The 13522-nt window shown below is 41.1% G+C and overlaps 1 protein-coding gene across 3 annotated transcripts in view; it reads right to left on the minus strand.

Annotated features, from left to right (window-relative positions):
• The window catches only part of ATP2C1 (ATPase secretory pathway Ca2+ transporting 1), an 80715-nt gene that overhangs the window by 20872 nt on the left and 46321 nt on the right, over nt 1-13522 (minus strand). For all 3 annotated transcript variants that reach the window (XM_084619389.1, XM_084619390.1, XM_084619388.1), the window contains 5 exons: nt 12138-12235; nt 6197-6292; nt 6014-6103; nt 3534-3638; nt 625-781 (listed from right to left, as the gene is read on the minus strand). In XM_084619389.1, the coding sequence (XP_084475515.1) occupies nt 625-781; nt 3534-3638; nt 6014-6103; nt 6197-6292; nt 12138-12235 (546 nt within the window). The remainder of the gene's footprint in view (nt 1-624; nt 782-3533; nt 3639-6013; nt 6104-6196; nt 6293-12137; nt 12236-13522) is intronic.

Raw genomic sequence — 13522 nt, forward strand, 5'->3', positions numbered from 1 at the left:
CTACTCTTGGTCAGCTGAGGCTGATGTACAGGAGGTGGGGGGGAGGTCTCCCAGGTTTATGCAGGGTCTCATAGCCTCTTCCATCAGGAACTTTCAGTCAGAGCTCTCAGGCTTCTCTAGTTCTGGGTAGGAAGGATTTATACATATTGCACTTAGAGATACGTGCCTCACCCAGACAGTACATGCACCTCTGACTCAAACAAGGGTGTGTCTAACTCAAATGAGATGAAACAAAACAGAAGAAAACAGTGGATAACCTGGGATTATCCAAAAAAAACCCATAAACCAATTCCTGCAGAAAGAAAGAGATGACTGATAGTTAAGTGGTAATGAGTCTTATCTCTTGGGTGGTCAGACACATGAGAAGAAACTGAAACCTGAAGTACAATATGTTAACATCCACTGTCAGCCATGTTATTACTTAACCCTTAAACTAAAGTGCAAGTTTAACACCTAGTCCTAATTTGAAGAAATTGGTGAACACAACAAAACCAGAAAAGATTGAATTTAGAGTTTTAAAGCTTTCAAATTGTGGGGTTTTTTTCTTACTATGAAGTAGTGAGTCAAGTAACACATTTAAAGGGTTTAACAACCTGTAGAGATGGTACGCTAGAGTGGCCTTACCCCTAAGTCCTGCAGAGCCCATAGATATCTTCTCTTGCTGATACTGTTCTCTCTGTTGTTGGGTGAGAGGCAGGGTCTGCCCCTTGCTGTTATATGTTGTACAGTATCTAATCACTTGTTCATAAGCACCCTTCATAAAGCAAATCTCTGGTTTGTCCTATGGGAAAAAAGAATATTCACACATGAATAACTACAGTCCTCTAACCTATATCATACATTCTGAAATGTAAGAGCTAACCAATTCATTTAAAGCTAAAATCTATTTTCAGAACAGTGCAATTCTAAATACAATATATAAATTAGTAGTATTACCGAAGCCCGCCAGAAAGCCCTCCAGAAATTAGGGCATTTTATTAGGCATTGTGGATACACACTAATTTTTCAGGACATGAACTGTCTAATGTGCAGTAGGGCTTGTCTCCATGTACAGCGCAGTAGGGCTTGTCTGCATGGGCAGCTTGACAGCAGCGCAGCTGCATCGGTAGCTCTTTAATGAAGAGTTCCTCCCTCGGTGTAGTTGATCAACCTTGCCAAGAGATGGTAGCTATGTTGGTAGGAGAAGCTCTGTCGACATAGCGCTATCTACACAGGGGGTTAGGTCAGTATAATTATGTTGCTATGGGATATGGATTTCACACACCCCTGAACAGTTATTCTGATATAGGTCTGTAGAGTAGACCTGTCCTAAATAGACAAGAAAAAGGGTGAAAAGGAAACCTCAGTTTACAGATTCATAGAATCTGTGAGTCTCTCACTGAATGGTATTTTCTCCAGCTCCCAAATCATGTTTTGTGGCTCTCCAATTTTTCAACATCCTCTTTAAATTGTGGACAAGAACTACACACAATGAGTCTCACCAATGCCACACATACAGATGTAATCATCTCCTTACTTCTACTCACTACTCCCATTTATACATCCAAGGATTGCATTAGTCCTTTTTACCACAGTACCACACTGGGATCTCATGTTCAGCTGTATGTCCACTATGATCCTTAAGTCTTTTTCACAGTCACTGCTTTCCAGAATACAATCCCTTATTCTGTAAATATGGTCTGCATTCCTCATTCATGGATTTATAACTTTGTATCTGCAAATTTTATCAGCGGTGATTTTATATTTACTTCCAGATCATTGATTAAAATGTTCAATAGCATCAAGCCTAGCTCCAAACTCTAACTCCAACCAGAAACATCCCCATTCACGAATGATTCCCATCAAGGACTATTTTTTGAGATGTCCGTTCTTGATCCATTTAATGTGTACTCTCAATACCGTGTAGTCCTAATTTTTTCATCAGCAAATTGTGTAATACAAAGTCTAAATATATTAGACTTATGCAGTTACTTTTATCAAATCTGTAATCTCAAAGAATAAAATCAGGTGAGAGACCTGGTTTCCATAAAAACATTTTGAATGGCATTAATGGCAAACAGATGGGAAACTGCAGCACAGAAAGAAGCCTGTGGCAGAATCTGGAACGGAACACAATATATTTACACTGCAACTGAGTATAATTTGCAGCAGGGGTGCATGTACCTGTGCTAGCTTTAAATCTAGTTAGTTTGCTAAACATAGCAAGGAGAACATGGTGGCATGGGCTTCAGTATGGCCTACCCAGGGAGTCAGGCAGGCTCACACAGCTTATGCCACTGCGTCTTCCCTAGATTAAAGCTAGCACAGGTATATCCATACAAACTGCAAATTATACAAACCCCATTTGCAGTGCAGAGGTAGCCTCAGATCTCCTGAGCCCACATCCAAGGCCTTAAATTAGAAGGCCAGCTATCCAGTCAAAGAAATATCTATGTTAAAATCCTCTATACATTATACAAATAAATAGAGTTTAATTGTTTCAGGGCTTGGTGAAGCCAGGATATTTTAAGTTATTGTAGGTAGTCAAGTTGTTTGTATTGTAATTTTCCCCAACGGACCTTTGTTTCAGAGATCAGCAGGGGGAGTAGTGAAAAGGTTCAAACTTAACAAGAACACCAGAACACTGAGGGTAGGGGAAGATATTACCTGTAGTATATGATAGGGAATCCTGTCATCCTCCTGGCTCCCAAGGTAATTTTTAAAAATCAAATCCAATCTAGGCTGCTATGCTCTCCTTAATTCTTCTGCAGACTCTATCCTAAAGCTGATGACTTAATGCCCTGAAAATTTGAAGCAGTGCAGCATGGAAAGTGGGCAGGCCACGAATTATAACCTTTCATCTCCACAACTAGAGAGTTTCTGGTGCTATTTTGAAGCTTTAACAGCAAGCTAACTTTTTTGCTGTAAACACTAGGGAGATATTCCATAAATCCAGGATCCATTGCCTTCCATGACACATACTGTTTAGGAGCCTATGGCTACTTCATACTGGTCAGACTTAACAGCGATTCTTACTTTCACTTACACCAAAATATTCCACCTCACACCTTTTTTGGGGGGGTGTGGGGGGGAAGAAGGAGGTAAACATACAGATAACTTTCTCCATAACATCTATTTTTCCCCATTATTCCAAATGAAATGGTTATTTCACATAATAAAATTCCTTTTTCTGTTAAACTGATATATTCCTTCTTGTCGTGTAACTACATTGCCAAGAAAAACATCAGAACAAACAGAATCTCATGAGATTTCTATGAAGGAGCTCAAATTTAGGATTTTAAATGTTTAATTTCACTGTATACTTCCACAAACTCCCTGTAGTTTTCAACAACCACTTCAGAGACAGAAAATTAAACTAGTTTCACTACCAAACTTTCTCCTTCACACTCACAGGTGTAGTATTGTGCTGCTGGCTTGCTACTCCCTTCCTGTACACAACTTCTGAAGTTAAACAGAGAGCTCGTACACCATTTCCTGTGCTCAGGAAGTTACTTAACATCACTGGGTGAGGAAATAGCCATGGAAAAGCCTACCTGTTGTGTCCTGTGCACACATTTAACAGCCATCCATTTTTGCTCTGAGCTGAAGGGATACTCTGCTTTTCTAATGTAGTCCTGCTGGAGTCCATCTAGACCCATCTGTGTAAAATGTAACAGTAATATCAAAACCATTTTTTATTTATTTAGCCAGGCTACTAGCCTTTCAAGTCACGAGTTCAAATGGCTCATTTGCATTCTTAGTTATTTATAAACCCATTCAGTTTTTATTTCCCTATTAAAACTAAAAGCAAGTCACACTAGTCCAGCTTAGATATAAGCTTCGATAAACACCAATGAGCAAACCCACAGCTTTTTATATTTCAATGTCAGTCACCAACAGCATACTTTTTACATTTTCAAATCACATCTACTTTGTTCTTATACAGTATTCTGCTTTTCATCCAAAGACCTCAGTGTCTCATAGTCAGACCTAGGTGCAAACACAGATCTTGCTGTGGCACACTGCTCATTAAAACATATCCAACTTCTAGAGCACAGATACTTTAGTATTCTATAGCTCTTTCTCCAGGTTTTAAAAAGCACTTTACAATGACTCAAGCCTGCATACCCCTGAGATAGGCATGTGTTACCTCTATTGCATTTCTGGGAAACAGGCAGACATGTTAAGTCAGCAGTTCTCAAACTATGGGGTGGGCTCCCAAGGGAGGCATGGGACTGTGTCATGGGAGACAAGAACTGTGGGGGGGGGGGGAGGGGAGGGAGGTGTTTTTAAAAAAAAGAGCTCTGGCTGTCAGCTCCAGGTGGCTGGGGCTCGTGCACACCTGGGAAGCGGGAATAAAGGAGACCGCTGGAGCCCCACCACCCAGACTCGGGCTCTCCTCCCCCCCACATGCCTCAACAGGAGGTAGCTCTGGGCTCAGGTTTTCCTTCCCCCATACCTGGAGCCGTGGGGCTCCAGCTGGCAGCAGTAGTACAGAAGGTTTCAAGGTAGCACTAAATCTGCTGTGATGAGTGATATTGACAAATATCACTTTTCACATTCCCACCCTTACTTCTGCGCTGCTGCAGCACCACCTTCAGAGCTGGGCACCTGGCCAACAGCCGCTGCTTTCTACCCTGCCTTCGGAGCTGGGAGGTGGCATGTGTACTTGGGGCCCGGGGTGGCATGAATGACTACAGACACAAAGAAGAGGGGCCCAATCAAATAAGTTTGAGAACCACTGCATTAAGTGACTTGCCCAAAATTATAAAGCAAGACCGAACAGTCATAGAAAGATTAGGTACCGGGGTTCACTCTCACCCGCCCCACTAGTCTTAGTACTTCATTGGCACAGCACATAGAGGAAATCTTGTTTAACCAAAAATTACTCAACTGAAATTCCCTGTATCCAAACACTTAAATAGCACCTTTCAGAGTTGCAGCATTAAAGTGCCAGTAAATGAGCAACTGCTTATGTGTTACTGTTTTATCTAATCCACTCCAGCTTCAAAACAGATGCTGATTACTTGATAAATGGACTAGCACCAAATTAAATGACAACTTTAAACTGTAAACGGTCAAAAAGTTGACAAGTTATCAATTACTTTATTCTCGATATAAGTTAAATTTCATTTTTGAACCATAAACTTAAAAATCAGATCCAAACAACTGAAGTAAATTCATGTTAATCTCCTATTCATTATCTAAATTGTTAGGATTCCCAGAAATTTTTCATAATAAAAAATTCTTTATATCATAGAATCATAGAATATCAGGGTTGGAAGGGACCCCAGAAGGTCATCTAGTCCAACCCCCTGCTCAAAGCAGGACCAATTCCCAGTTAAATAATCCCAGCCAGGGCTTTGTCAAGCCTGACCTTAAAAACCTCTAAGGAAGGAGATTCTACCACCTCCCTAGGTAACGCATTCCAGTGTTTCACCACCCTCTTAGTGAAAAAGTTTTTCCTAATATCCAATCTAAACCTCCCCCACTGCAACTTGAGACCATTACTCCTCGTTCTGTCATCTGCTACCATTGAGAACAGTCTAGAGCCATCCTCTTTGGAACCCCCTTTCAGGTAGTTGAAAGCAGCTATCAAATCCCCCCTCATTCTTCTCTTCTGCAGGCTAAACAATCCCAGCTCCCTCAGCCTCTCCTCATAACTCATGTGTTCCAGTCCCCTAATCATTTTTGTTGCCCTTCGCTGGACTCTCTCCAATTTATCCACATCCTTCTTGAAGTGTGGGGCCCAAAACTGGACACAGTACTCCAGATGAGGCCTCACCAATGTCGAATAGAGGGGAACGATCACGTCCCTCGATCTGCTCGCTATGCCCCTACTTATACATCCCAAAATGCCATTGGCCTTCTTGGCAACAAGGGCACACTGCTGACTCATATCCAGCTTCTCGTATGGAGATGAGGTTTTTTCAGTGTAAACATACTAACTATTAGTGCTATAGTTAAACACTCATTCCTACAAACTTAATGTTTCTGACATGTAGAGAAGAACCACCATGAATTCGGTGCACACCTTCATAGCAAGTGCAATTAAGGCCCCTTCTGTTGGTCTTCCCATTAGAGTGCTGTTTCTAATTATGGCATCATTGCACACACAACCTGCCTAAAAAGACACAAACAAAACAGAGGTCAAGGCAATATACAGTTCCTGTACTAATTCAATGAAAATAGACTGCTTACTGTGTTGAGATCTTACCTCAACAATTCTGCTAACAGAGGGGTTGTTATACCCATGAATAACATCACCATCCAGCACGACTTCTCCAAACCTGTTATAGCCTACTCCAGTAACCTGTAAGACACAAAACAGCATAAAATGGAAGCCTGAAAGGCAAGATTACTAATTTGTTTAATAAATCCATAATCCCCCATACAGATAACGGAATATGAGTAATTTAAAAATGGAACAATTATATCAAGTGAAAAGTGCGCGCACACAACATTTCCTAATCAGCTTCTACTGCAGAGGGTTTAGGTTAAAAAGAGTATTTAACTCAATCTCTGAACAGTTTAATATTTCTATAGACTATCAGACCACAACTTCCAAATCTGTAATTCAAATTCAGAATTAATTCAGTATTCTTCAACTGCTGTATTCTTACTGCTTATCAGTGGTAAGCAAAAGCTTAGGATATTGGTTTCCCTGCCCCTCAGGACCCACTAGCCGCTGTCTCAGACTAGGTCTACATTAGCACTTTTGTGACATAAGTTACACTGACAGAAGCACCGGTGTGGACAGTGCTATGTCAGAAGGAGATTCTCTCCTGCAGATATAGTTACCATTGCTCATTGGGGTGTTTTAAATTATGCCAATGGGAGAGCTCTCTTCTGTCAGAATAGAGCGGCTACACAGAAGACCTTACAGCAGTACAGCTGCGCCACTGTAAGATCTCTAGTGTAAAGATAACTGCCCTTGGGGGATGGTGAATGAGAGCAAGGCTAAGTGGATTACAATGCATACCCACTGCAGGGGGTCAAGCAATGAGAGCCAGAAGTATAGCTACAGGAAGTGGGTTGCCTGAAGAACAGCAAAGCAGATGAGGCCTGGGAGAGATTAGACTGAAGACTTATTAATTTATATTTATTAAGTAACTGTATTGCAGTAGCACCTAGAGGCCCCAGTCAGGGGCCCTACAATAATCCCTTAGGTTAGTAGTGTGGGTATTTGGTTTGTGTGTCCAGGTTTAGGATTAAAGTTCCTTCCATGGAAGCATCTGGTACTGGTCACTTTCAGAAACAGGCTATCTAATTAGATGAACCATTGATCTGAACGATTGTGGCAGTTTTAGTTTAAACCCTATTTAGAAACATACAGGAAGAATTTAAAACTAAAATTCAGAAGCCTTTTACTCATTTCCCTCCTTTAGGACATGACTGCTCACACTGAAGTTACTGAACCTTAACTCTGGGTATAAAGAAAAGGAGTACTTGTGGCACCTTAGAGACAAACCAATTTATTTGAGCAGAAGCTTTCGTGAGCTACAGCTCACTTCATCGGATGCATTCAGTGGAAAATACAGTGAGGAGATTTATATACACACAGAACATGAAAAAATGCGTGTTTATTATGCACACTGTAAGGAGAGTGAGGAGACTGTGGGGGCAGGGGGAGAAAACCTTTTGTAGTGATAATCAAGGTGGGCCATTTCCAGCAAGAACGTCTGAGGAACAGTGGGGGGGGGGGGCGGGGGGAATAAAGAAGGGGAATAGTTTTACTTTGTGTAATGACTCAACCACTCCCAGTCTCTATTCAAGCCTAAGTTAACTGTATCCAATTTGTAAATTGATTCCAATTCAGCAGTCTCTCATTGGAGTCTGTTTTTGAAGTTTTTTTGTTGAATAGCCACTTTTAGGTCAGAAATAGTGTGACCAGAGAGACTGAAGTGTTCTCCGACTGGTTTATGAATCTTAAAATTCTTGACATCTGATTGGTGTCCATTTATTCTTTTACGTAGAGACTGTCCAGTTTGACCCATGTACATGGCAGAGGGGCATTGCTGGCACATGATGGCATATATCACATTGGTGGATGTGCAGGTGAACGAGCCTCTGATAGTGTGGCTGATGTGATTAGGCCCTATGATGGTGTCCCCTGAATAGATATGTGGACACAGTTGGCAACGGGCTTTGTTGCAAGGATAGGTTCTTGGGTTAGTGGTTCTGTTGTGTGGCGTGTGGTTGCTAGTGAGTATTTGATTCAGGTTGGGGGGCTGTCTGTAAGCAAGGACTGGCCTGTCTCCCAAGATTTGTGAGAGCGATGGGTCATCCTTCAGGATAGGTTGTAGATCCTTGACAATGCATTGGAGAGGTTTTAGTTGGGACTGAGGTGACGGCTAGTGGCGTTCTGTTATTTTCTTTGTTGGGCCTGTCCTGTAGTAGGTGACTTCTGGGAACTCTTCTGGCTCTGTCAATCCGTTTTTTCACTTCAGTGGGTGGGTATTGTAGTTGTAAGAATGCTTGATAGACATCTTGTAGGCGTTTGTCTCTGTCTGAGGGGTTGGAGCAAATGCAGTTGTATCGTAGAGCTTGGCTGTAGACAATGGATTGTGTGGTGTGGTCTGGGTGAAAGCTGGAGGCATGTAGATAGGAATAGCGGTCAGTAGGTTTCTGGTATAGGGTGGTGTTTATGTGACCATCGCTTATTAGCACCATAGTGTCCAGGAAGTGGATCTCTTGTGTGGACTGGTCCAGGCTTAGGTTGATGGTGGGATGGAAATTGTTGAAATCACGGTGGAATTCCTCAAGGGCTCCTTTTCCATGGGTCCAGATGATAAAGATGTCATCAATATAGCACAAGTAGAGTAGAGGCATTGGGGACGAGAGCTGAGGAAGCGTTGTTCTAAGTCAGCCATAAAAATGTTGGCATACTGTGGGGCCATGTGGGTACCCATAGCAGTGCCGCTGATTTGAAGGTATACATTGTCCCCAAATGTGAAATAGTTATGGGTGAGAACAAAGTCAAAGTTCAGCCACCAGGCTTGCCTTGACATTATTGGGGATGGTATTCCTAACGGCTCGCAGTCCATCTTCGTGTGGAATGTTTGTGTAGAGGGCTTCTACATCCATAGTAGCCAGGATGGTGTTTTCAGGAAGATCACTGATGGACTGTAGTTTCCTCAGGAAGTCAGTGGTGTCTCGAAGATAGCTGGGAGTGCTGGTAGCATAGGGCCTGAGGAGGGAGTCTACATAGCCAGACAATCCTGCTGTCAGGATGCCAATGCCGGAGATGATGGGGCACCCAGGATTTCCAGTTTTATGGATCTTGGGTAGCAGACAGAATACCTCAGGTCAGGGTTCCGGGGGTGTGTCTCTGCGGATTTGTTCTTGTGCTTTTTCAGGGAGTTTCTTGAGCAAATGCTGTAGTTTCTTTTGGAAACCCTCAGTGGGATTAGAGGGTAATGCCTCGTAGAAAGTGGTGTTGGAGAGCTGCCTAGCAGCCTCTTGTTCATATTCCGACCTATTCATGACGACAACAGCACCTCCTTTGTCAGCCTTTTTGATTATGATGTCAGAGTTGTTTCTGAGGCTGTGGATGACATTGTGCTCTGCACGGCTGAGGTTATGGGGCAAGTGATGCTGCTTTTCCACAATTTCAGCCCGTGCACATCGGCGGAAGCACTCTATGTAGAAGTCCAGTCTGTTGTTTCGACCTTCAGGAGGAGTCCACCTAGAATCCTTCTTTTTGTAGTGTTGGTAGGAAGGTCTCTGTGGATTAGTATGTTGTTCAGAGGTGCGTTGGAAATATTCCTTGAGTCGGAGACATCAAAAATAGGATTCTAGGTCACCACAGAATTGTATCATGTTCATAGGGGTGGAGGGGCAGAAGGAGAAGCCCCGAGATAACCCAGCAGAAGAATCTGTCCTAAGAGTATAGTTGGATAGATTAACAATATTGCTGGGTGGGTTAAGGGAACCACTGCTGTGGCCTCTTGTGGCATGCAGTAGTTTAGATAGTTTAGTGTCCTTTTTCTTTTGTAGAGAAGCAAAATGTGTGTTGTAAATGGCTTGTCTAGTTTTAGTAAAGTCCAGCCACGAGGAAGTTTGTGTGGAAGGTTGGTTTAGTAACCCTGGGTATAGTAATTAGAGGGAAATATAGAGCCCTCCAAGTTTCCACACTGATATTTTAAATTAAAAAAGTAAAAGTTAAAAAGACAAGAAACTAAGCAAGTTGTCAAACTGCTGACCAGTACATTGTTTTGAAAATTAATTTTTGCCACTTTCATTCCCTCATCTTTGTCTTTATTTTCTTCTTTTCCCTTCAATTCAGTAAGGTTCTTCTCCCCAGAATAACAGCAATATACTTTTGCTTATGCTGTGTTTCAAAACTCAATCAGAAAAGAGGCACTATATGTTTCTCCCAATGTAAACACAAGACTGGTTGTCGAAAGAAGGAGAGAAGAAAGGATGTAGGTAACAGATAAGCCATCCTCCTTCTACTGAAGTCAAAGGAAAGATGCCCATTGATGGCAATGGGAGCAAAATCAGACCTGAAAGTAGTCAAAGAAATTGAGACTGGTTTAAGTTTTCAGTTCTTCCTATTCTGTATAAAACTGGCATAAAAGAAAAGAGTAGCTGAGTTTTCTGCTTCAGCTGAAGGGGAGTGACATTGTTACAGATAGTAAACAGCTGGAAATTCTGAATGCAGGAGCCAACCAGAGTAAGTTGATCCGAGTACCTGACTGCAAAAACCCTACAGTTATTGACAAATAACTATTCATGTCGAGAACTGCAGGACTGGAAAATGTATATGGTAGGGCTGGTCAAAAATGTTTCCCAAAGCTGTTTTGACAGAAAACCAGGGTTTTGACTAAAAGTCTGTGGAAAGTACCATAGAAAGACGACAAATTTTGGCTCTTCAAAGAAGCCCAAACCTGAAATATTTAAGACTTATTTTAAGAGTTGCTCTGATCTATAGTTATGCATCAGAACGTCATTCCTATATCCTGACTCCATGCAACAAGTCCATTTCAGTTTATCAGATGTTATGATAGCTTTGTTTAAACTGTCGTTTTACAAAAATATCCACATCAACAGCAAAAAACCCTCAGAAGTGATTATGTGAGTGATTAAGAAATGTTTTGTAAAAACATTTCTTAATCATTCTTAATCACTCAAAGGTACATGGTTCAGAAACATGCAAGGAGGGACACCACTTAGCTTGCTTATGTTTCATTATCAGATCACCACAAGTGACTCAGTAGGTATTAGGCACAGCACACTTCTTCCAGTATTCAGGCTTAGTAACAATCAGAACTCTGATTACTTGGCTAGAGCATACCCTATATCTTTAGTAGAGAGGGCAGAATTTCATTTTTAATTGTAATCAGTTGGCTGAAGGGAAACGTTAGTCTCCAATGATTCACAGTCAAATGGAATTTCCACTTTGTTAACAGGCACTTTGTAGAGTTCAGCTGGAGAATATGGCCTTTTGGTAGTAACTAAACTTACAGGACAAAATCCTGGCCCCAGTGAAGTCAATGGAAAAACTCCAATTGCCTTCAGTAAGTCCAAGATTTCACCTTTATCATTTGTTCAGTGCCTTACCACACAGCATCACTTAGGGCTTTCTACACTGGCAAGTTTCTGTGCAGTAAAGCAGCTTTTTGTGCTCAAACTGCAGACATGTACACACTGCCACGCCACTTTGTGTGCGGAAACTCCTCTGTTGCAGCACTTAAAAAAAAAACACACACCTCAACGAGAGTTGTAAGGCTATTTGTGCAGAGGCTCCTGCACTCTATTGCCAGTTGACACTTGATTGCTTTCTGCGCTGTAACTGGCCTCCAGAGCTGTCCCATAATGCCTCAAATGACCGCTCTGCTCATTGTTTTGAACCCAGCTGCCCTGGAAACACAAGCCCCTGACCTTTCAAAGCACCCTTTCTGCCAGCCTTTGCATGCTGTGCTGATCTGCTCCGCGACACAAAGCAAACCATTAATGTGGAATGCTTGTGCTGTTGAACACATAGGCAGGGTGAGAGAGTGAGAGTGAGCCCAAGGACAGAGGCAGGGGCTGATGTCTGGGTTTCCCCCTCCCCCAGGACTGATTGCTGTAATTAATATATTTCAGTCTGGCACCTTTCACCTGCACTGAAAGTCACTAGAGAAAAAGTTTAAAAATATATTCCTACCACATACCTCAGCATGCAGTCCATCTGAAGTAAAAATATGAGTAACAGTCATTTCATTCTTGGTCAGAGTTCCAGTTTTATCTGAACAAATCACATTACAGCAACCTGAAAAAAAACAATTAAACAGGAAGTCTTCTTTGAAACTTGAGTAGTTTATGAGCAAACAAACTACTCACTGAAATTTATTTCAAAGTGCTTTGGAACTGGAAATAAGATGTTCATGTTACAGAACTTCATTAGAGGGAGGTGTTAAAATATCTAGCCAGTTACAATTTTCACTTATGCTTTAATTTCTCACTATCTCCTTCAGAACTCTCATATGCCAAAAAGTAACACTAATTACCTGGTTACAATTCCATTTTTTGGATTTTATAAAAAATTCAATACGGGTTTTGTTTTTTAACCACAGAGGCAAAAAATTTCTAGTCACTTGTAAACTGATTCAAAGGATTCACCACAAATTGTCAATAGATAGTTCAACAAAACTATGCAAAGAGTTATGAATGCAGCTAAGAACTAGAGTTTTCCAAAACGTTTGTAGTTCAGTAAATAGGAAGACAAACAACTATATTAAGGAAGTGTCAGAAAACGTTGTGAACAGTAAAAAGTTTAATGCTCTTATTTCCATAGCAACCACTAGTTCTTCCTTACATTCAACAAATATTTATTATTACTCTAGCAAAGATATTGCCTCTACATGAATTTCCTAAGTTGAGCATTTAAAATTTCAAGTCAAAGTTGATTTAATGTCTTTTTTCATTTAAACTATTCTAAATCTGAATGTTTAATTGGATGGCAGAGATTTTTGAATGTGTGATTTATTAGCCATACAATGCAAGAAAAATAACGGCATCTTGAGATAGTGCTTCTCAATGCCTTTGACATTTCAGGAACTCTAAAAGGGTTAAGAGAACCTTACAGCATTGAAGCACTCTGCATGTCCATTAGTATCAATGCACTGAGGCACCAGATAGGATATAGATGCAAGTCCTTGTTTAATATCTAAAATATAGCTTTATGTATGACATTAAGATCATACATACTTGAAAAGTGATACGTAGACTTCCTGATGATGCAACATGCAATCTTCTAGTACTGATAAACTTAGAAGTGTTCACAAATATCTCAATGGTACTATTCCTAAATATATGGCAACCTACCAATTTTAAAAGCATCAGTATTTTATATAACCAAGCACAGGAAAGAGAATAGTGTTTTAATTGGTGAACAGTTTTCCTCCATACTGTTTCACCTGTGAAACTACAGCCTGATAATGACATAGGCCAATTAATTCTGTATGCCCTGATGCTAGGCTCAAGAACCTGGAGAAAATGCATCACAGGTCCTGCAGTAAATTCAACAGTATAATAATTTTTGTAAAAAAAATGCTTC

This window comes from Lepidochelys olivacea (assembly GCF_965140295.1).
Source record: "Lepidochelys olivacea isolate rLepOli2 genome assembly, chromosome: 2".
Taxonomy (NCBI): domain Eukaryota; kingdom Metazoa; phylum Chordata; order Testudines; family Cheloniidae; genus Lepidochelys; species Lepidochelys olivacea.